General features: G+C 44.0%; 1 protein-coding gene across 4 annotated transcripts; it reads right to left on the bottom strand.

The window, feature by feature from the left end:
- Positions 1-486: 486 nt before the first annotated feature.
- Positions 487-24,561, bottom strand: tasora (transcription activation suppressor a). 4 transcript variants are annotated; one of them, XM_061688471.1, is made up of 28 exons: positions 24,135-24,561; positions 22,525-22,670; positions 21,336-21,428; positions 21,183-21,255; positions 19,118-19,209; positions 18,901-19,032; positions 18,696-18,826; positions 18,518-18,549; positions 18,313-18,418; positions 17,075-17,178; positions 16,883-16,986; positions 16,142-16,214; positions 15,971-16,045; positions 15,380-15,561; positions 14,618-14,869; positions 13,211-13,400; positions 12,974-13,102; positions 11,655-11,815; positions 11,424-11,583; positions 9,790-10,206; positions 7,370-8,391; positions 6,517-6,639; positions 5,706-5,865; positions 5,528-5,636; positions 4,474-4,652; positions 3,580-3,726; positions 2,472-2,853; positions 487-1,242 (listed from the first exon to the last, which is right to left on the bottom strand). In XM_061688471.1, the coding sequence occupies exons 1-28, from the start codon at positions 24,394-24,396 to the stop codon at positions 963-965; spliced, it is 5,316 nt and encodes a 1,771-aa protein (XP_061544455.1). In that variant the 5' UTR covers positions 24,397-24,561; the 3' UTR covers positions 487-962. The 4 variants fall into 4 exon arrangements, with proteins under 4 accessions (XP_061544455.1, XP_061544456.1, XP_061544458.1 ...); XM_061688472.1 differs by having other exon boundaries at positions 11,424-11,577; XM_061688474.1 differs by lacking the exon at positions 487-1,242 and adding an exon at positions 3,226-3,425 and having other exon boundaries at positions 2,756-2,853.
- Positions 24,562-24,584: the final 23 nt, after the last annotated feature.

The raw sequence follows: 24,584 nt of genomic DNA, 5'->3' as shown, positions 1-24,584 counted from the left end.
TACTCGTTCTATACCATACGTTAACGTTTGTCGTACTGTACTTGTTTTATGGCAAATCATCAAACTTTACTGGAGCCTATCGCGTTAAGACTGAACCTATGCTACCGCTACACCATTTGTATACGTGATTCATATTTGGTAACAATCCGACAAAACCTCTTTTGTCTTCCTTTCAGAAGCACCCTTGAAAATGACCCTCAAATGGTAACTTTGATACAAAATGTTTTCAGGCATGGCTTGTTGAGACTTTTTTGCAGGTCTACCAAATTTCACGTAGCCAAGTTATACTAATGTAAAACAATAAACAACTAGGCTAGCAAGCGTCATCAAACTTGGGTACCATGCTACGCCCGCACGCAATGACCAAAACGAAAAATGTTTCACGCACCTGTCTAGAAGGCATGCTTCTATTTTGGCAGCAATCGGACAAACTCTCCTTTAAATGACCCCTGGTAATGTCAAAAATATCAAACTTAACAATGTAGCTTATGTTTACTAAGGTTTTAATAACAATATGTATATATATATATATTAAAAAAAATGGTAAAAAAACATTAAGTTAAAATCACTTTCAACAAAACCTTTCAGGGAAACAAAAATTTTTTTTAAACGATATATAACTTCCGGTCCTCATGAAGGCCCATTCAAACTTTCCACCTGCCAACAAAGTTTGTTTCTTTAGGGAAGAAATATGTACCTCTGTGTTAGCAACGTGCTAATTTTTCTTTAAACAATGTACAAAAAAACTGATCCGTCGAGGAGCTGGGGAGAAAAAAAAAAACAGACCTTTCCAGCTAAAAGATCCACTTGAGCAACCTGAGTGTCTCATTCCAGCGCCCCCTTCAGGCCCGAACGGGTCGACACACCAGTCTGGTTTGCAAACTTTCACAAGTGCTGAGGCCATAAGAAGAAGGTAATTCAGTTCAGGGAGTCTACATGCCATTGCAGCTCCACCCTCCTCCTCACTGCCAACCCCAGTACCCGCCGTACCCTCCCGAAAAGCCTCGTCTCGCCTGTTTTCCCGGAAAGCCCCGCCCCCACGCAGGGTTCCTGTGCGGGTCCGAAGAGAAATTGCGCTGTTGAGAGTGTTGCTGATTGTGGTACTGGCGGTGGTTGTAGTTGGCACCCCTCCACCGCTGCCGCCGCTGTCGGCCGAAAGCGGACGGGGCGCGGGACGGACTCTGGCGGGGGCGCTCGTCAATGTCTCCCTTCGGCGACCGGTGCTGATCAGACTCGGGGGGTCTACGAGGAGAGGGACGAGAAAACCAGGCAGAGAGTCATTTCCAGTCAAAATGGAAGACTTCCTGTGTCTTTTCGAGCATGACTTCCAGAGACACGAGTCAACCAAATTTCACGTTGCTACGTCAAACAGCTTTCAGCGACTGAGTTTCCCCCTCCAAAACAGAAATACAAAATTATACGACAAGTTCGTCATGGCCAAAATGGCCACTTTGAGACAAATTGGCTTCTTGATGCTTTTTTTTGTGAGTGGACTCTTAATGAACGTGACAAATTATATTGTCAAGTCAAACTGGTGTTGTGAAAAACAATAAAGGAGCCGTGGATATGACAAAAAAGGCTACTTAAGCGTAAAAACAACAGATGTCTTTTTGGGCATGGCGCCTTGAGATGTTTTTTTTTGTGGGTCTACTCATGGTGAACATGTCTCCCAAATTTCATGTTGCTGAACTCTTTTATTATATGTTATTTTTTAATGTTGTGGTAGGGACCCTTGGAAATGACTCAAATGGCCATGATGAGCCAAAATGGCAGACTTCCTGTCCTTTGACTGCTTCAGACCCAAATGGTGGACTTTCTGTGTCTTTTAAAACCGGATGGGCAGAATTAGGTAGACATATCTATCATGAGGAGACCCACAGAAAAAGTCTCTGGAAGCCATGCCAGATAAAAACAGGAAGTTTGGCATTTTGGTTTGAAGCAGCTTTTTCGGGCTCAATTTGGCCATTTCCTGGGGTCTTTGGAATTGTTGGAAAAATCAGCCCCTGTAGTCAGTTTGACTTAGCAACATGAAATATGGTAAAAGTAGACCCACAAAAAAAGTCTCAAGAAGACATGCTTGACAACATACAGGAGGTCTGCCATTTCGGGGTCATTTTGGTCATTTCAAGGGCTACTTTGAATTTTTGGAAAAACCAGCCCCTGCAGTCAGTTTGACTTAGCAACATGAAATTTGGTAGACATGTCCTTCATGAGTGGACCCACAAAAAAGTCCGAGAAGTTATGTCTGAAAAGACACAGAAAGTCAACCATTTGGGAGCCATTTCTAGCCGTCCGTCAAATCTTGGGAAAATTCAGCCCTTGAAGCCAGTTCCACTTAGCAACATGAACATTGGTAGACATGTTTATCATGAGCAGACTCACAAAAAAGTCTCAAGAAGCCATGTCTGAAAAGACATAGGAGGTCTGCCAATTTGGCTCCAAGTATATTGGGAAAGGGGCCCAAGACTGACCTGGATGGCTCGCCCTCTACTGGAGAGGGAGTGGAACTGGAGGAGACGCTGTCATCTGCTCCTCTTGAACTTGGAGGCTCTGGCTCCTCTCTCCTGTCATCAGTAGAGTCTGCCTCTGTCTTCTCGTTGGCCGGCGGCACCGTGGCCCCCGCGGGCGAGGTTCCGCTTTCGGTGTCGGGACCCTCTTTGCGGTGCATCTGCGCTCGCAGCTGCGAGATGGCCATGTGCAGCATGTGAAGGTCTTTGGCGGCGTGATGAGCGTCGGCTTCTTTGACGGACGTCTCCGGAACCTGCGGGTCCGAGGCGTGGGACAGGAGGCTCGCGTCGGGGCGAGGGGCACGCTGCTCCGCGTCGTCATCGCCACTTAGCTGCATGGCGACGCCTAAAGATTGAGTTGCATTGTGGGTAATGTCGGAAAACAAGATGGAACCTGGAAAGTTGAACAGTACGAAATTCTACAAAACAGTCCCAAAAATGTAAGGATATGCCTCTCAACTTCAAACCGTTGTCTAGCGGCAGCAACAATTAAACAATTACCGTCATTTCAGATGTTTAATGGTATTGTGGCATTTATTGTCACTCCTTAATATACATATATGTATAACACACACCCCAGAATTGCTAGTATCCATGCTCAAGTATTATCTGAGTGGAAATTCATTTCATTAGGTTTTTCAAATTAATTTTACAGTTCACTGAAGTACAGAAACCGGAAACCCGACACTTGCGCAAAACAAAAGCGGAAAATGCTTGCCTTGCGCTGACGACACTGATACTTGCGTCTTCGGGGATTTATAGTGACAGCGACAATTTCTGAGTCCTCAATTGACCGAGTGTGCATCTTTTCCGAACCTGGGAGGAAACCGGAGTACACGGAGAGAACCCACGCAGGCACCGAGCAAAACATGCAGGCCGGATTTGAACCCGCGTCGTCAGAACTGCGAGCTGGATGTGCTGACCAGTTGTTATGTTCGACAGAACAATTCACAAATGAGTGAGTTCGTCCAGTATTTACAAAATCTGGCGCAAAAAGTACAAAAATTTGACCTGTATTTTGTACTTGTATTTTGTACTGGAAAAAAAAAAAGCAAAACACACTGATACGGACCTTTGGCCGTCTGCATGTCCTCCGCCACGGTCTGCTTGTCCCCGTCGTCGCGGCGACCGAGCAGCGCGTCGAAACTGTGCAGCATCTCGTCCACGCCGGCCGCGATGATGCCGCTCTTGGAGTAGCGCATGAAGTCCAAGCTATGCACTGAGAAGACAACAAAAAACACGATTAACTTCTCTGGACCAATAAATACACAAATACTCTCAATTAACTGATTAACTGCGAGCCGTTTTCAAAGCACTTTGCCGTTTTGCAGCATTTTGACTGATCACCAACTAAAAGAAAAAAGACTTGTTTCACCAGAAAAAATGTTTTGTTTCTAGCTTTTTCCTCTCTTTAGTAATCAACAGAAAATACCGGTTTGTGACCCAAAAGCAGAGAAAATGACTTCAAGCAGAACAGTGACTTTGACTTTGAGAAATGGCTTTTGATTGTTCAAAAACAATCGGATTCGGGCTCCCAAAACGCGACGGAATGCAGAAATGGTAAACGTTTTTTGCAGATACACCAAAACGCAATTCGTGGCCTTAGTCTTCGACTCAAAAGCTGTGCTGATCTCAAATCCAAAGCGATGCAACTGCCGCCATCTACAGGATCTGTGAGTCACTACAGTGGTTTACAAAGCTGAATTTCCCAGACAAGCTGGGTGAGAGCCTTTTCCGCACCTTTTATTAAAAAAGCACTTGACAAATATGTGGCAGTAAACGTTTGGATTCCAGTTGAGGACTGTAGAAATACCAATTCTAAATGAAGCAGAAAATGTATCACTCCATTCATGGATCAAACACTTGTTGTGTATTTTCTCATCAATCTATTTTAGTTTCACTCTAAAATGTGATCCCAAAGCGCACTGTGCCTAACTTTTTTGATGACGGTGATGGCGGTGGGTACCTCTGAGGAAGACGGTGTGTCTGAAGCAGGTGTTGAGGGCCTGATGTCGGATCAGGCAGTCCAAGTCGGGAGACGGCTGGACGCCGTTGTCGCAGTGATGCTGCGGCAGGACCTCGATGATCTTCCGCTGGTGGTACTTTACGATGACGTCCAGCAGACTGGCGGCGTCTCTCCGGAACCTGCCCGGCAACAACACACGTAAAAAAAAGAAAAGCGTGTCTCTTCACGTCACATTTTCTTATTCTTAAACATCACCAACCAAGTAGAAACAATCAATCCATCCGTTCTCAATCGCGCTTATGGTCATTTGGGTCACGTGCGAGCTGGAGTCAGCACTCGCTTGCCACCATTGAAAGTGCTCTTGATTCATTTAATGACATGTTACGGACCACACCGGTAACTGAATCCTAATCAATTTGCGTTTGTGCATTTTCTGCACTGTCACTCTGAAATAATGGCCTGGATTTATTAAAAGGGATGGAAATTAGCAAATGTTTTTTTCTATCGGATTCAATAAAGAATTAAAATAATAGTCAGTTGCAGCCCAAAACCAAACACGCCTTTTTGAATGTTGAGCCTTGGATTGAATGAATTTTTTGCAAATCCTCCCTTGAACGGACGGGCGGCCGTGGCCGAGAAGTTAAGCTCACCGCCTGCCGCCGCGGGGACCCCGGTTCAAGTCCCCAAGCGGCAGAACAATGTAGACAAAAACAAAAAACACATCCGCTTGACAGAGGATGCGACGACACCGCTGTGGTGTGCGCCACTAATCATTTGTGTTTGCCGTGTCCACTACATCGTGATGGTAAAATGCAGAAGAGGAATTTCACGTGCATGGGTTCACCACAAATAAAGATGATTACATCTCCTCAAACGCGTGTGTGAAAACGTGTTGCTCTCTGATGAAACCAAGGTTGAACTTCGTGTCTCGATCCATTCGACTATCACTCTCTGAAATTAATTATTTGCATAAGCAAACCTATTTTATCCAACAGGAGAAAACGGAGGAGCGAGAAAAGATTTTGTCTATGCAGCAGAATAGCACAATTAGTACTTGGCCTGCTCTTTAAGCTTCTTGAGGGGTTTGCTGTGAACCTTCCACTTCCAAACACTTTCCGGAGAGTTCCGCTGTTCCAAGAGCGCCAGCAGGGCCTCCAGTTGAACTGCAAGAACAAACGAGCCATCAGAAACGCCATCCTTCCCCCGATTGCCCGCCTGACCACGAATCCTACCGGGAGCGACGAGGTCGGGATTGAAGACGAGGTCTTCGGATAGGACGCAGCCGCCGCACCTAAACAGCTGTTCGTACGCGTGCGTCCTGATGTCGTCCAACATGGCGATGCCCAGGAAGCCCACCGACTGGTGCTGCTTGAGCGACACCAGACCCGGAATCTGAAAGCAACAAAGTCCAGATATGTTGGAGACATTTTAGTCATTCGAAACAGGAAATGGGATACTATGGCTCTAGCCGCATTTCAGAGTCAAATTAGACATTTCCAGGGGTTCTTAGAATTTTTTTGAAAATCTTGCCTCCAAAGCCAGTCTCACATAGCCACGTGAAATCTGCTAGGAATGCATATCACGAGCAGACCCACAAGGTTTCAAAAAGCCATGCCCAAAAACACACAGGAAGGCTGCCTTTTGGTTTGAAGCTGCCACTTTAAGGTCATTTCGGACATTTGCAGGCGTCCGGGACAGTCCTCTATTAAAAGGGCAAAACGCTTTCACAGTCTATAAAATCCAAACTATTGGTGAAATCTTCCTAATAATGTCACAAGTTGAAGAGGACATTAGTTGAGATGTCTACATACATTTTTGTGACAATTGATTGCAGTTTTGAAACATTAAGCTACACTAAGCTTTTTCTCTATAGTGAGTGCATAGAGGAGTCTCCAATAGGTCTCAGCTGAAATCGAACATGGCTCGTCTCCGGGAGAGTCCGTGAGACGGCGCGGAGACTCTAGTGCCCAACAGTTCACCAACTAGTCTCCAGGCCAGTGAGATAGTCACAGCGGCAACTCGTAAATGTGTTGATTTGATTACCTCGTGAACGTGCTCCGCTATGTCTTTGTTCTTGATGATGACCAGAAGTTTGCGATCGGAGACGTCTTGTTTCAAGAAGGAAACGGGATCCTGCTCCGTGTGACCCTGCTGTGTCAGGTACTCCTACAACAACAATACAAACACAAATATAGAAATGAATCAAAGTTTATTCGTCACATTTCGCGGATGCTGAACGAACCCGGACTGACCAAGAATTTGATAACTTTGGATGAACTTGACAAACTATCCCCTACTGGTCATTGCAAAGGTAAGTTGATTCTATTATAATACTGTACTGTATTACAGGATTTATTATTGAAATGTTTTAGAATTAAGAAGTATAAACTACTGTATTGATAAAGACAGGAGAGGAAAGACGAGAAGAGAGAAGAGGAAAAAAAAGGAGAAGAGAGAAAAATGTATTAACAAACGAAAATTGACAAAAACATATTGCTAAAAAAATGATCAAGACACACAAACTAAGCTTCGAACAGCACGAAACATCACCTCAATTTGTTGAGACACACTGCACAAAAAGAAAGCGTTAGGAAAGGACAGGAGAGAGGAGGACAAAAAAAAGAGATGAGAGAGGAGAAGCAGAGATTCTGATTCACAAGTAGAGAAAAGAAGACAAGTGTGAGGAGAGAGAGAAGAGGAGACAAGGAGGCAAAAGAGAAGCCAATAAATCAATGTGAGGAAAATGAAGCCAATGCGCTTTCGGTGTGTGGAAAAGTACGTAGCTCGCTGCTAGGGACCCGAGGCAAAAGTTTGCTTTGCGTCGCAGCATGACAAACACTTCAAGGACCTAACAGCCTCCGTTGTGTCTGAAGTGCGTACACGATGACGACGTTACCTTGACATCCCTGAGCAGCGGGTCCTCCGGCTGGACACTGTGCACGTAGAACTGCACCACGGAGCTTCTCTGCACGTCCTTGATGATGTCGCACAGGTTGGTGAGCACTTCGGGCCTCAGCTGCCAGATGACGGAGCTGAGGGCTTCCGCCGGCGGGAGGGAGAGGAGGTCCGAGTCCGACAGCGGGGGTTCCGCCGGCGCGCGGGACGTGGAGACGCTGTCGGACTGCGTGGACTGAGCGGCGGCCGTCTGGCGGTCAGCGTGCGCGTGGACGGACGCGGGTCGAGGCGCGGCGTCAGGCGGGGGATCCGAAAACCGTCTGCCGGGTGCGATTTGTCCCCACGCTTCAATTTCTCTCGTCGCCTCGGCGCTTTCCGACCCGTCATTGCCCATTCCGGCCCTGATGCCGGACACGAAGGCGCTGACCGTGCTGGCGAGCGCCAACTCGCGGCCGTCGCCCGCCCACCCGTCGTCGTAGTCCAGCAACATGCCGCTGATGCCGTCTTGGAGGGAGCGCACATAGCCCTCAACCGGGGGACACGGGTGGTACAGGGACATGTACTGGGAAAAGGGCATCACCGCCGGGGGGCCGGAACTCGGTGTCCCGGAGGGACGGTAAGGGGGGGCTTCGGGGAGGCTGTACTGGATGCGCTCCTCCTGCAAGAGGAGATGCAAGTCGGACGAGAAGTGGTTGAGGTGTTTGTGCAGGATGCAGTCGATGCCTCGGGGGGGACGGGGCGGGGGCGAGGAGACGGAAAGGACGGCGCATTCATCGTCCTCTGAAGACACAGTCAGGTCAACCACCTCCATTGCTTTCTCCTTCACCTCCACTGCTTTCTCCACCTCCATCGCTTTCTCCTTCACCTCCATCAATTTCTCCTTCACCTCCACTGCTTTCTCCACCTCCGTGATCTCTCCCCCTTCCTCCACCAGGATGGACTGCGCGGCGCTCGCCCCAGCAAAGACAGGCGAGCGCCGACTTTCTCCGCCTTCAGCGTCGCCTTCTGCAGTCACGGCGATTCCTGCAAAAGGGTCGAAAGAGAGGTCGCTGAACGCATCAGCTGGAACGGGACACAGCAACAAGACGAAGACAAAAACGGATGATAATGAGAAGAGATAGGCCGATGTGTTGTTGTTTGTTCAGGGCAGATACCGATCCCAATTATTAGAAGTCAAGGAGGCCGATAACCAATATTTTGAGCTGATATTCATTTGTGCTAAAAATCCAACACTTTGTTTAAATGACTTTAAGCATGTTTATTAAACAGCTTTTCAGATTTGCAACGTTTTTTTTTGTTTTTTTTTAAATCTTAGGCAAGATTTTTTTTAAGACTTTTTAAAATTCTTTCAAAAAGTACAGGGAGCTGCAAGGTTCAACAGCAAGTCGTACAAAGTTAAATGAAAACTAAACAAAAATATCTCCCTAACGTTTTCAACAATAAAGTCTCTCACTTTTCCTTGTTTTAAGCTCAAACCAAAACAAAAAGTGAAGGAAGTTTCCAAGGTCAGCAGCCTCACTTATAAAGATAAACAGAAATTGTAAAGTTACTTGAAGTTTACCCGGTTTTAAAATGATCTCTTATTGGCCGTCGGATTTTAGGCTAAGGCCAATGCCGATATGCGTCAAAATACCGAATATTGGCGCCGATAATTATAATCGGTGCAAATTTTCTGTTGAGTTCGATTTTTATGCCGATTAAAACTAAACTTGGCATGCTGCTTCCAAAATTGCAGTCAGTTTTTTCGAGCACGTCAAGTTTTTTCTCCACAGCTTCGCCTCCAATTCAGCTGATTAGCTGTAGTAAGACTTGCCAGCTGATTACGATTGGACTCATCTACAGCTACGTGGCAACTTGTTTGTGCAGTCACAATTGAGACAGTGCGGTGAGGTGTGCACAGCTCCCAATAGGTCAGTACTATCAATATCTGCAAACAGAAAGCTAGCAGAGTAGGAATTAAAGAGGATTTGTGTTGGCTTTTCTCTTAACCTGGTAACCATAGGCATACCGTTGTAAGTTCTATTTTGTTTCATGCTGGAGCAAAATACTGCAGTTTCCAGAACAGGTAACTGAGAAAATAACGGCACATTTAACGTATCCGGCAGTACGAGAGACACTAACAAATGAAGAGCGAGGCTCTACTGTATTTACTTTTTGCATTAAGGAGACCAAATTTATCCGAGAGGAGACTGAGGGTAGTGAGAAAACTAAGTGCTGTAGCAAAGTGGAGCCTGTGGAGTACCTAAAGACCAAGCCACAGAGAACGACACATACTAACAAATGAACGACAACGGAGGAGAATGACGCTATTTATTGCATTAAAGAGACGGATTTTATCCACATGGAGACTGAGGAAGCACTGCAGCAAAGTGGAGATTGTGGAGTAAAAGTGTGAGTAAGTGAACAGGTGCAGCGACAAACCTGCACACTCCCCGGAGGCGGGGGGAGCAACCTGCTGCTGCCTCTGCTGCTGCCGCGCCGCATGGTTTCTTTGCTCATTAAGTGGCGGGGAGTGGCATTGGGGGGGCAACGATCGAGGGGACGGGCACCCGGCGGGAGAGGGGGGGCGACGGGCATCCGGCGGGGGCACTCGACGACAGGGCTCGGGGGAGGGCGCGGGGCTGGGCTCGGGGGAAGGGCACCTCGAGGGCGAGGCAGGGGGGCTTGGAACGGGCGAGGGAGGGCGGCTGGGCTCGGGCGAGGGGCACAGAGGGGGGCTGGCCCCGGGGGACGAGGCGGGGCTGGCTCCGGGGGCGTGGTCTCGCAGGGTGACGTGATGGAAGCGAGGGTCCTGGGGGAGGTCGCGCTCCCTCCGCGCGTACCTCTCGGAACGCAGACCTGCACGCATTTCACTTTGTTCAGCCTACAAACCTCCGCCAAAGAAAAACTTGATCTGATGAGATGAAAACATTTTAAAAAACATTTCATATTTTCGCCGGCACGGTGAAGCACTGGTTAGCACATCTGCCTCACAGTTCTGAGGACCGGGGTTCAAATCCTGGCCCCGCCTGCGTGGAGTTTGCATGTTCTCCCCGTGGCTGCGTGGGTTTTCTCCGGGATCCCAAAAAGGTAGATTGAAGACTCTAAATTGTCCGTAGGTGTGAATGTGAGTGCCAATGGGTGTTTGTTTGTATGTGCCCTGCGATTGGCTGGCAACCGGTTCAGGGTGTACCTCCCCTCCCGCCCGAAGATTAGTGGCATAGGCTCCAGCAGCCCGCCACCCGTGTGAGGAGAAGCGGTAAAGAAAATGGATGGATGGATTTCATATTTTCTTTCTCATAACAGACTGTAATTGCATTATTTTAGTTCACTCCTATCCTATGTACTTAATGTTGTTAGTGTATTTTATTTCCATTCTATGAATTGATTGTTTGGATTTTATTGTTATACTTGTACTTATTTTTACTATTTTAGTCTTATGTAATTTGCGTTTCGCCCCTGTATTTCATTTATGACTGAACAATTTACTTGTTACTTATTTATTTCACTAAATTTATGTTTTCTTCATTTTTTTGCTTATATTCCATCTCTATATTATTTTAATTGTAATATTTCACGATTTACTTTTCTCTTTATATTAATTTGTATCATTATTACGGTATTGTCATTTACTTCAACTGCATGTCTTTGCTATTATGATTGCTTTTTTATTTTTAAATCATGCATACAACAACAATTGTCCGTGTTCAGTCCATAACGTGTTGAAATTGAGATGTTGATCGTTGTGTTGTTTGCAAATGTCTCAATTAGATGAAATATGAAGATAATGAGTCTGCTTTATGGAGGGCGACAGAAATTTCAGAATATTTACTGCTGAGGCTCAAATTCCAAGGTAAACAAGGTCTCTAAACGATTATAATAATTTGATAACCCTTTAGTTGTCCTTTAATCGATAAAATGTTGCACCTGGCGTTTTCTTTGCACGTATTATTATGAAGTATTGTATTTTACAGGGTTAATGGCAATGCCCTGCACATTGATGGAAGTACACAAACGCAGCTCCAACTACGTCACACATTGCAAAAAGAATAACAGGGTTTGTTTTAATTGCTCACCTGTGATGCGTATGAGCCTCCAGGGGACGTCTCCCACGTCGTCGTCCTCGTCGTACGCTCTCCTCCCCGCGCCGCCTCCTCCTACTCGCGGGTCAAGGTGATAACTCTCTCCGATGGGACTGAATCCCTCCAGACTACTCACGCTGCCCGCCGCCTGCTCCTGCATACACACAAGCTTTAACGAGGTCCACCACAGAGCGGACGATCGTCGGAGAGGGGCTTCCGGTCCACCTCCAGCTCGTCCTGCTTCCTCAGGTCGACGTCCCGGTCGGCGGGCAGGCCCAACTTGGCGGCCAGCCGCTCGAACGGGGACGACTCGGCCCGGCCGTCCTCGGCGGCCTCGCCGCTGCTGTGGCTTCTTTGCGGCGCGACTCTGGCCGCCTGCTTGAGACCTGGCGGAAGACGCACACGTTAATTCATTGACTCTTTGGCTGCGCTGCTTTGAGCGCTTTTTACTTGAGCAGCATTACAGCGCTTCAACACAGGCAGAGTTGAAGTTACAGCAGAGTCAATGGGAGTGACGCCATCAACGCAGATTACAACACGGAACCTCCAAAGTCAAATAAATGTTCTGTGATGCTGAGTGACAACCATTTTCCCCCTCATCGGAAAAACGTTCAAGGCTTTTTTTTAATTTGATATTTTGGCGATTTGTGTCAACTTTACGTTGACAATATTAAATAACTTTTGAAAGTTCATTTTGTGATACTATTAACTAATTATTTCAACTATAACTTCACCATTGTTTAGATATTTTTTAAACCTTTTTATTTTTTTATTTTATTAAGATTTATATTATTTTAACATTATATCTGTATTTAATATGTATATTTTTACTGTAGATTAAATCAGATTTTTTCTGAATGCTTTAAAATTTGATTATTCAAACTATTTCTTTTGTTACAATCTATTGATTTCTCATTTATTTACTTATATTTTATTTTATTTTAATTGGAATTTGACATTTACATTAATATCTAGAAAAAGACTACAGTATCTATTTAATTATTTGACTACTGAGATTTTTCATTTTATTTTGAATTTCCTTTTCATTTTCATCTGACCCAGGGTCAAACTGTCTCCAATAAAAAAATAACTGCCGCCAAGATTTATTACGATTTATTCCTTATTTACGCTAACTTTATCTAATAATTAAATTTACATTATTTATTTTAGATGAACAAATTTTACCTTAACTTTATAACACTTTTACTTATTTAAAATTGTATTTTATTGATACGTCATTTACTTTATTTACTCAAGATTGGTTTCATATTCATTAGATTATCTTTATTGTATTTACCATAATTTTTTTTTTTTTTTTTTACCTGATTTTGTGTGTAATGTATTATTTCAATATTTAAAAAAAAAACAAAAAAAAAACCTAATGTCTGCTGAATTATTTGACTATTATGAGCTATTTTCATTATATTTTAAATTTTCTTTTTATCTGGCCCATGGTCAAATTGTCAACATTTAAATATTATATATTTATTTATAAAATATATATATATATATACATATATATATTTATTCTGTCCGACACTTACACGTCAGGAGTTTGCGAAGTCTACCGGCGAGCTCCGATCCGTCCTCCCGCACGGCCACGCCCACCAGACCCACCGACTGAATGGCCGACGCCAGAGAGCCGGGGAGGGCCGCGGATCGACCGCCTTCCACTGCCAGGGGAAAAAAACAAAGATGAGACCTCACAAAATGGATGCACACAACATTTTCGGGAAAAAACTTTGAAGTTTGAACTTCTGAAACTTGTTATGTCCACTCACCTGGACTCTTGTCCCATTCTGCCGGCTCGTGCGAGGCCTTCAAGTACTTGAGGGCCCGCTCGGCCGCCCTCTGCTCCATTCTTCTTTTCCTCGACGGCGTTCTCGCTTCTCCTCCTCGCGCCTCTTCTCTCCTCACCTCATTCTCGGCGTTCCGCTTGCAGGTTATCACCAAGTCCATCAGCTGCTGGATCTGAACACAACGCCACATAGACGCAGCGCCCGAAGTCGCCAGGTGAGGCGTGCGCTTCAGGGAAATAAATGGCGCCCTCACTTTTCAATGAAAAAACAGGTCGTGTTGTTATTTCACTTCTTAGATGCAATGGTTCACAGATCACTTCATCTTAAATTATTTTGATTTAGCAATTTTATTGCAATTATGTTTAAATTCCGACTTTTATTTTGCTGACATTTTTTTATTACTCATTTTGTAAATTTGAATGTACTTAATATTTAAAGGTCCTCTATTCTGCCTATTTCGATCTCCATGGAGTGACTCCCTAACATGGACGTAGTATAAAAGTGTCAATTTCATGTCAAAAGTTAGTTTTGTCATACGAGTGTACAGAAAAGGCCCCTCTGACAGCTACTTCTTTTGTATCCGCTTTGTCCATATTTGGCAAAGACCGCCCCCTGTTACTCTGATTGGTTGCCTCCGTGTAGAAGACCCACCCACTTGTGAGAGCACACGTGTTTGTTATGTTGACAGCGCCGGTTCGGAGCGGAGAGGTAGGCGGAGATCTTCGCTAGTGACCTAGATAAGCTCGAGAAACTCCAATGAGCTGATTTCAGGGTTCTCGGCAGAAAAACAGTCAGGAATGCGTGGACCATTTGAATTCATAATTCACATTTACTGAGGCACAATAGAGGCAATATAAATAATAAAATAAAGTTGATTTGGGAAAAAAATCTCCCCTTTACTGATTTATTTTAACTTTATTTTCTTATTTTTATTATCCATCCATTTTCCATACCACTTATCCTCACTAGAGTCGCGGGTGTGCCGGAGCCTAGCCCAGCTCACTCTGGGCGAGAGGCGGGGAACACCCTGAACTGGTCGCCAGGCAAACGCAGGGCACATACAAACAACCATTCGCACTCGCATTCACACTTTTGGGCAATTTAAAGTCTTCAATTAACCGAGCGTGCATGTTTTTTGGGATGTGGGGGAAAACTGGAGTACCCAGAGAAAACCCACGCAGGCACAAAGAGAACCTGCAAACTCCACACAGGCGAGGCCGGATTTGAACCCGGGTCCTCAAGAATGTGAGGCAGATGTGCTAACCAGTCACCCACCGTGCCGACCTAATTTGGATTATGTATTCAATTCAATTGTATCTATTTTTACTTCATTTAAAATTTTTGCTCCAGGGTCAACTGAATGTGTTCTTAGGAAATGCGCATGGTTACCTTGTGCGTGTTGCTGCTGCCGGGCCCCTCGTGTGCCTTCCTGGGTGGTCTGACCAGCTGAGGCTCCAAGTGTCCGCAGTGCAGCTCCACCATCTTCCGGGCGTGTGACACCGACAGCTGGTAGCGAGCCGGACTGTGAAGGTACGAGCGCAGGAAGCCGTCCACGTTGAGCTGGTGGCGTTTGGGCACCAGGTAGAGAGCGGCCGTCTCGTCCTCTTTCGTGTCGTACTTGCCCATGTCGTGCGCTCGCCCCTGCGGGTGTTGGGAGGTGTTAAAGAGTGCTTCAAAAACTGGGGTCCCACAAAATAATTATGTTGTATCATTTTTCAAAAGTGCATATGAGTGTACCAACTTCCGATTTTTTTTTGTGTGTGTTCCAAGCCAAAATGGGAGTTCAGAACACAAACACAAAATGGAGCAAATTAAGCTACTGTAATGCCCTCACATGTGGGCAAGGAGAGCCACAGCCTTTCACTGAACAGAACAGCAGGGAAACGCACAAATACAAAATGAGAGCACTCGCAAGGAGCTGCTGTAGCTGCTTGCGTACAGGCGCTCACACTGAAACTTAGCCAACCTGATGCCACTCACAAGGCCACGGCCTTTCAAGGCACACAGTCAACACACAAATCGTCCAGTACGTACAGTAATTAGTTCCACTTTATAAACGCTGATTGTGAGGAGGTCTTGAGTAAATTGAGTTGGAGGAAACGGAAAGCCCCGCGTTGGCGTGGGGGGTGAGGGCGCACACGTTCGGCCCACCTTGCCCTCCTTCTGGCCGGCCAGGTACTCTTGCGCTTGGAGCTCCACGCCGGCAGAGAGCTCCGAGGCGGGATTGGCGTGGCTCTTGAGGAGGGCGTGATGAAGCGCCGGAATAAAGTGCTTCAGTCCTGCCATCACCAACGCACCGCCAACACCGCCACAGGAGGAGGCACAAGTGGATGCTACACAAACGGGAACAAAAACAAATAATAATACAGCATTACACACACACACACACACACACACACACACACATCTCTCTATATATGGAACTATTTATTTTTATTTATTCAAATTCTATTTATTTGTCGTGACGTTAACTCAAATACATATCAATTTTGACACTGACATTTAAAGCATCTATTTTATCATCTAAGAGGGGCCATCACATCATTTTGCAAGGCTCTACAAGATTACTGCAACTTTACTCACTGTGAGGATTATTTCTAGTCTGCTTGATTAATTTCGGCTGTTTAATGCGGCACTTATACTGAATAACAGGAAAGTAGTAGTATTAGGAGTAGGAGTAATGGTACTGGCAGTGCTCGTGGTGCGAGTAGCAGTAGTTATAATCGTGTCCTTGTTACTCACTCGATTTGTCCACATCTCTGCTTTCGGGGAAGACGAACAAGGCTTGGAGACATCTCCTCCAACTCTCCCCTCTCTCTGAACACATCATGATGAGTAGTGCTTATGCTGGGATGATTACTGTATGACATTATTATTATGAGTATTAGTTCAACAAACTGTCAGGCTTCCTACCAGGGGGTGTGGCCATCTGAGCACTGGACAGCAGGAAGAGGAAGCCTCGCTCAGTCAGTGCATGCACCAGAACCTGTATGGGGCAGCACAAACTAAATTACTTTTTAGATAAGAATTTTGAACAATACAAAAAAAAATTAACGACACTTTTTTTCAATTCTTTTGTAGCCATCATTGTCATTTCTTTGTCTTATATTTTTGTAGCATGTCTAATATGTTTCACATTTGTAGTAGTCATTTTCTATTCAATATTTTTGTCTTACATGCTCATATTTTTGTCTAATAATTTAGTTTTTCTTTGTCAAATACTTTTGGATTATAATACATTTGTATTTCTTCTTAATGTGTATTTTTTGCTAAAAAAATTTGTTTGTTTGTCAAATATTTGTTGTCTTATCGTCTCATTTGTCTTATATTTTGTTTTTGTCAAATATTTTGGTTTCCCCAATATGTCCATTCTTTCATATAATATTTTTGTATAACTTTCTAATATTTTGTCACATTTTTGTGTATGACTTTGTAAGGTTTTTATTAATTTTCTCATATCTGTATTATTGTGTAAAATTAAGCAAATATGTATTATTTTCTAATAATAATAAATACGTTTTTGTTGAATATTTTTTTCAGCTTCTCCATATTAATTTTTTTTTAATTGAGTAGCATTAGTATGAATGTAGCCGATTGGAAGCTAAAAAGCAGAAGTTGCTTTTTTTTTGTTTTCCCAACGACATGGCCACCCACCACTCTGTTGGCCTCCAGCTCCTCCAGCAGCCTGCTGATGCTGCTGGTCGAGCGACTTCTGTCCACCGCCTCCAGCAGGCTGCAGTGATGGCCCTGCGTCGCAACTACGCACAAAGACAGACGGACGGGTATGATATGACAACATTTACACGGTAGAAGACTTGAAACGGCGTGCTCGGCGTGCTGCGTCACCTTCCTTGCTGCTGCCGTAGAGGTTGTAGGAGAAGAGCTCGGGCGGGAGCACCTTGGCCACCGTGTCCAGCCTCATCAAATGTCCCATCTCCAGCCTGTCGGGCCTGGAGGACAAGAGACACGTGACAAAATGGCCTCCAACCTGATGTGTGACTTGTTCATGAACAAGTCAAATGGAGTCTTGAAGCTACATGGGAAATAATAAAATTGCGGCGAGACCACGTCAGTCTCTACTGGAACGCCAATCGTCTCCACGCGACGTAATACCATCTTTCTTTAATGCTAAGCACGGTGGCAAGACTCCATACTTGAATCCGTATATGAGAGACAGTTTATGTGCCTTGCTTGGTGCTGCTGTTTTGGTTAGCAACAGAGTTCAACAGAGCAGTTAATTTACCCTTTAATCTATGGCTGGCCAAACTTTTGTGCTCGTGTGCACATTTCATGGGGGGGAATATCTTCATCATGATTGCCTAATTGCATCTGGCGACCAGTTCAGGGTGTACCCCGCCTCTCGTCCGAAGATCGCTGGGATAGGCTCCAGCACGCCCGCAACCCTTGTGAGGCTAAAGCGGTACAGAAAATGGATGGATAATTTGATTATAATTCACTCCCCAATTATTTCATAAAATACAAAATTGTTAAAACATGGATCTTGTTTTTTTCTTTTAAATTTTTTTTTATTTGCAATGAATCAAGTATCGAATTAATGGTATAAAGAAATAAATATGTTAACTAGATTAACACAAAAAAATCATTCCCGTTTTGTATTATTTATAGTTATTAATAATTAACCAGTTACTTGGTGAAATCAAACAAAAATGTTAAATATGTAAAATTCTTTATTTTACCACTATTTTTATTCTTTCATTGGTAATAGATCATAATAAATAAATAAATGATCCCATGATGTAAGATGAAAGATTAAAATAATACTAATCAAATATATCAAATTGTTATTTTTAATAAAATAATTCCTTTCCAACCAGTTATTTGATAAAATAAGTATACAAATGTTTAATAAATATGTCAAATTGTTTCTTTTATTTTTAATAAACGATAGTAAATAAATCAACCAATTATTTAAGATGAGATCAATAAACTGGTAAAATAACTGTTCAGTGGGCCAGCTTAAAAAACCCGGAACAGGCCGTATGTGGGCCCCCAGCCCATAGTTTGGCCACCCCGCTTTGATGTAGCATCGTACAGCTATCAAGTCGCCGATGACGACCACTCACAGTTTGTGTGGGAGGAAGGGCAGCGATGAGGAGCGCAGGGAGAAGGGGAAGAGGATGTCGTCGCCGTGCACCATGTCGCCGCTCCACACAGTGAACCGAGCTCGCTCTGGAGGGCACAAGACCGCGCGCGACCATTTTCTACCACATTCCAATGAACGCCTCCATGAATTACTAAACTAGAGAGAGAGAAAGAGAGATCGCTCACCTTTACTCGTCTCTCCCGGCCAACAGTTCAACCTGCGCCGCAAACACAGCGCCTTGTCAATGCGTACGTTCACGCAACAGCATACATCTTTTAGTTGTTTCGTTTAACAAGCAGTGTACAATTGAAATAATGTGCCCAAATGCACGTCAAATTGTGCGACTGGGGGGACTGCTGTTACCTGACGGGCGCCAAAGGCATGCTGGGAAGCGGCGAGTCTTTGCCTTTGTAGTGGAAAGAGACCACGGCATAGGGGCACACTTGGCGGGGGCGCTGTCGCAGCTCGTCGAAGGCATACTCGTAAAAGTAATGCTGAAAATTTGCCACAACGTTGAGCGCATTTCAGACGAAAAATGTCCACGAGGCGAGCGTTTGCGCTCGTTCACCTGCGTGTGCTCGAAGGCTCGGAAGGAGGCGACGGACGTGATCTTGCTGACGTTCTTGGAGAGGTGGCTGTCGAAGCGCGGCGTGGGGTCCAGCACGTTCTTGATGTTCTCGTAGATGCTCTTCACTTTGCCCTGAAAGCGCACGCCGGGGACCGAGACCGCGTCAGCGTCGCGTGCCGACGACCCGCGGGCGAACCGTCAATCTGGGACGACTCACCTTCATGACTTTGAAGACGACGATCTCGCCTGAGGCGCCGTGGTGGAACGGAAGAACCTGGAGTAAGTCTGAATACCTGCATAAATACACACCTGCACACGCGCAGATGAAAACAGAAAGAAACAAAGAGAGACTATTACAAAACACGCAGGCTTTTAGTGGTAAATGTGTTCATGTTTTGAAGTATTAATATTACTCTAACTAGGGGTGGTGTCCGATCCGATCACGTGATCGGAAATCAGGGCACACCACCTCGTTTTCAGCTGATCCGCACCGGGCGGAAAAAGATCCGATTTTTAGATTTTCAAAATTATTTAAGTGCCCCAAAGCGACAAACTTATCCAGAGGCACAAAGATGCCGCTGAAGAAAGAGAAATGGCGTCGTTTTATACGATGTTTTGAGTTTGCGTCGCGGCCGACGTGGTGCCGCCGACGAGGGCGCAGATGGTATCGGAACCCACTCAGATTCTTAATGACAGCAATCGGTCCCCTCCACTTTTTAATCACCCCCTCTTCCTGAAGTCGGATGTCCAACTGGGCAAGGCAGACAACTCTTCGCGAGCCCGACATGGAACTCGCGCCTCACAAACGTACAACAAAACATGCAACTGTCAAGATGGAATTTTTTTTCACGTGGGAGGAGACAAGAGTGCAGATATCTCTGAATGTAATGTCCTCTCGCAAGTGGAAACTATTCCACCCTGACAGTTCCAGGTTTTGTTATACGCTCGTAAGGCTGGGAGCGCTCAACTCAGGCCTTACGCGTCGCGAGCTTTCAATTCCGACTCTCGGGAAATTGTACACACCGACAGTCTCGCTCCCCACACGGTAAAACATGAGGTGTCTCCTCAAATTCAAACAAAGTAGCAATTTACACAGTACTCACATACTTGTAACTTTATCTCTACCAAGCTAGCTCATTCTTGTGGCATGTACTCAACACTAGCTGAATTGAAATATCTTCAAAATATCCGTGGAAATAGTTACAGCTTTTCTTTCTTAACATTGAACCCAACATATTGTTGTTGTTTTTTACAGCGTATGGCCAGTGGCCGCTCAGAGAAAAATAAATAAAAAACAATTATTCTCTTTTCGTGTGTGTGTGTGTGTGTGTGTGTGTGTGTATATATATATATATATATATATATATATATATATATACATACATACACACACACACACACACACACTTTTTTTATGCTGTATTCACTATAGGGAAATCCTAATACTGTGTGTTATTCAAAATGTGAATTTCATGTACAGTTTACATAACTATTTTTAATGTATGTAAATGTGTTATTTGAAATACAATTCATACACAAATGTTAAAATAAAACATATTTTGCAATAGGAATGGAGTTTTGGCAGGTGATTAGTATTGCCGACAAGTTTCATCATGCATCAGGTGGGCACTTTGTTAATAATTCATTATTGTTTAGCCATGATTGAAAATACAAGTTCTCCAATGTTTTTGTGTAATGTGTGTGTGTATACAGCACACCAGTGCAAAAATAAGTGCAGAGCCCTGTAGGAGTATCACAATGAATTGTATTAATTCACAACCAATCGATCAAAATGATTGACAACGGTTTTGATAATTGATTAATCGTTTAGAACCATTAGTTAACTTCATATTGTCCAAATCCTCCGTATCAGCCTTCCGACAGTAAATATTCTGATTTCTGCAGTCCTTCATGAAAGCTGACTGATGAGCTTTGTTGCACTGAATCAAAAAAAGATATTTCCAGGCATCTGCTTTTTCTTTGGAAAACAATGATCAACATTGTTCCCGATTTTCTAAGTTACAAACCAAACCAGTAACTCAATCATAAGTAATTGATGGAATAAATAAATCAGTTCAATCTATTACGAAAATAACCATTATTAGATAATAACCTGCAATTGAAATGTATTTGAACCTGAAGCAGCCTCAGAAGTACATAACTAGTATCCCTTCCTTCGCATTAATCAGTAGCAAAGAAGTTGCTCTGGAATAATCAGTAATAGAAATATTTGATCGTGACAGGACGAAAGCTTGCAGTTATATGTGCGCTATCGCTCCCACCTTTCTTGGGGTCTCCCAGCGCCGAGTGCCAGTTTTGACCCACGAGCAGACCTTTCTCGCACAGCCACGACACCTTCAACACACACACACACGCGTGATTGAAAACAATTCAAAAGGAATAATATCATTATTATACAATACTACACTGCTTACCTTGGCTTCTTCGGTCAAGAGGAAGCAGTAACTCTCCTCCAGCTCCTTTTCCGTCCTGCCCTCCGCCTTCATCTCCCTCCTCTTCTCCACAAACTGACACACACGCGAAAACAAACACGCACACAAAGATAGCATCCACTGGAGCTCCCACACATTTCTACAAGCAGGATTATAAAGTCTTTTTTTTTTTTTTTTTTTTTTTTAAAGATAGACATAAAAAGACTGATATTTGTTTCCTTGATAAAAAGTAGTATTTTTAGACAATTGACCTTATTTCTTTAAGATTTAAAATTAATATGAGTTTACAAACTAACATTTTTCAGAGGTTAAAAGTATCATTTTTGATACTACAATCTAATATTGTTTTGAGTCGTATTGTTTTTAAGATAGTAGTGAAAGTAATATTTCGGAAATTAAAAATGATATTTTTTTTAAAGATAAAGCCAGATTTTGAAGTGATATTTTTCTACATAGTTATTAGTGATTCATTTCTCGATCGTCTTTCATCGACAATAAGTCACATTTACTTAGATAAAAAGTAACATTTTATAGATGAAAATATTTACTGATTAAGAAAGTAATTTTTCTGAGATAAAAAGTTGTATTTGTCTGGATCGGTGATTGTTAACCTTGCTGGAGGTACTGAACCCCGCACGTGTCATATGTGCATTCACCGAACCCTTCGTAATCAGAAAAATAAAGTGCCATTTATTTTTGGGTAAAATAATCTAAATAAATAACGCACAGATTATAACAGTTTATGAATTTCACCCCAAAATTTTACAAACTTAAAAGGTTATTACCTACAAATCAATGTCATTTTTGCTGTTGCCTTACTGAGATAACATCAGGACTGGTCGGCTTCACCTTGACAAATGCAAGTCTTATCTTTTTTCATGTGTGCTTCATGTGTACAAATGCAGAAACTATGCACAGCAAGTGAAAATGGCGTTGGCGTCGTGCAATATTTTATCTTTTTTTTTTTTTGTAAGTAAATGCAACATGGCAGCGTTACAGCTCTTGTGCAGAATAAAGTAAGCAGTATGTTATTCTGTTTTGTTGCAATCCAAAAATTCAGACTCGGGGTTGTTTTGTTTCTTTTCTGATTTCCTCGAATGCACCCCGGAGTCAGCACCCATCGGTTGGTAGCCCTAGCGACAAGGAGCGCAGTGCACAAGACGGCGCCCACCTCTTTCTCCAGCTGCTCGCTGTGGACCAGCCGGGGGCGGCTGTAGGCGAAGCAGCCGGCCGACGCCGTGTCCACGTAGCCGGCCGTCAGGATGCTCATCACGCCCTCGTATTCCCGCGACTCGCCGGAGATGTGCTTCAACAGAGCTGCCGACGTTCAAACAAAGACAAGTGAAAGATGATCTTTTCGGTGATACTGACATTTTGGAGAACTTTATTTACTGTAGGGCGTTTTCGTTGAATTTTATAAGACATGCTGCTGAGGCCTGGGAGCTCCCTGAACTTTTTCTTCAAAATTGTAAAACAGATTTCTATTCTCTAAGATTAAAAAAATAATAATATATATATATATTTTTTTTACTATTATATTGTATATCTGCAGCATATCATATCAGCATATGGTTAAAGGCATTTAAGTGCTGGGGGTTGTGTTATTTTAAAATGTTGATGCCTTTTACTACAAATAAATATCAGTTCCAAATATCGGTTATCGACCTCCTTGACTATTAATAATCGATACAAGATCGGCCCTGAAAAAACATATCGGTCTACCGCCAGTCTGGATCGTTATTGGCTGTGATGGAAGTTACCAGCAGATAATGCTAATTGCTATGTGCTCAACCAACATGAGGTAAAAATGAAAAAAAAAAATGTAATCTTCTCTGAACACAGAGTACTTTCCCTATCTTATTAGCATTACTAAATCATGTTACTTGTCTCGTGTTGTTGCTTCGCTAATGTTAAAAAGTACACCTAGCCAGCTGAACGCCAGAAGTTAGTCGTTTTTCGTTTTTGAACGGCGGAAGTTAGTAGTTTTTAGGAAGGCACAATAGACATCATTCTTGGAGCCAAAAACATCAAACCATTTTCTTAAGTAATCTTTTGCTGTGGTCAATGCTCCCTGGTCAACCTCGTCGGAGGTTGAAAAAAAAAAAAGGCAACGAGCCTATTTTGACCCAAGTCAGCATTAAAAAATACATATATCATTTTTCAAATGTAGAAAGTATTTTTAAAAAAACTTTGTAAAGAACAGATACCTGAAAATTAGGGGCAGCACGATCAAATATTTTTATAACACATTATTCTATGGATCAAAATGTATTTGGCATTGAAATCTAATCGAAGTTTACTAATAGATTACTCTTGATTAATTGCCATTGCTTAATGATTAACCAAAACCAGATAAAGAACAATTCAGCAACCTCTCGCAAGAGAGTGATGACGTGCTCGCCGACCTTTTTGAGTTGTTTCCCAGGTGATGATGAATGCGAAGGGCTATTATTTGGCTATTATTTGGACTTGTGAAACTACTTCAGGTTGAACTCCGTCTCCATTATTGTAACGTAGTCAGCAAAAGAGAAGAACAAAGTAGAGCACAGACACCTAAAAAATGTACTTGAGTACAGTATGTAAATATTTGTACAGGATGGCACTAAAGTTATTATAAAGTTATTATCCAACAATCAAGTGAGCGAAGATGTCAAACTGTCGTTGATTGAGACGTTAAAGCTTCAAAGCTAGCCGGCTAGCATCGTCTCGCTCCGCCAAAATTGCCTTTTCAAACTATTTCGTCCATTGTCAGGCAAAAGCAGCTTTCGCTAGCGGCCGCACCTTTATTCTCCTTCCTCGGGATGTGAAACTTGCCGGGCTCCATCGGCATGTGCCTCTGGTGGACGACCAGCGACGACCTCCGGCCGGGCGGCGGGGCTCCCGGGCCCTCCTGGCCGCCTGGAAGAGCCTCCCCGAGGGTAGGAAGGAGCGCGCTCGCGCACTCGCCATCTTGCAAGCTAACACTTCGAGCTCCGCCGTATTCCGAGGAGGACACCCTCCTCGGCGGCGGGCACGGCACCCTCCGCGCCACGCCGTACTCCATCGCTCCCGGCCCGGTCCTCGTCCTCTCGGTCAGCTGTCAGCACGGCACCGGGACGCCGCCGCTCTTCTCTTCCTCTTCTTCTTCTCGCTGGGATGCGCGTTAATGTAACAGTACCATGGTCCCAAACACAACGGACGCCATGTTTCCGCCGAGTGCATCTTCTTCGCTGAGATTTAGCCGCTGCCTGA

The sequence above is a fragment of the Phycodurus eques genome, chromosome 10 (assembly GCF_024500275.1).
Source record: "Phycodurus eques isolate BA_2022a chromosome 10, UOR_Pequ_1.1, whole genome shotgun sequence".
NCBI lineage: Eukaryota > Metazoa > Chordata > Actinopteri > Syngnathiformes > Syngnathidae > Phycodurus > Phycodurus eques.
The sequence above is the reverse complement of the archived record's forward strand: the minus strand, read 5'-3'. Positions and strand labels throughout refer to the sequence as shown.

What these genes read in the sequence shown, in the direction of transcription:
- tasora (XM_061688471.1), bottom strand. Translation starts at nt 24,396, where the DNA reads ATGGAGTACGGCGTGGCGCGGAGGGTGCCGTGCCCGCCGCCGAGGAGG. An exon ending in GCGAGCAGCTGGAGAAAGAG is followed by an intron (nt 21,429 to 22,524) that starts GTGGGCGCCGTC and finishes CGTGTGTGTCAG; the next exon opens with TTTGTGGAGAAGAGGAGGGA. An exon ending in TCAGATGGCCACACCCCCTG is followed by an intron (nt 16,046 to 16,141) that starts GTAGGAAGCCTG and finishes TGATGTGTTCAG; the next exon opens with AGAGAGGGGAGAGTTGGAGG.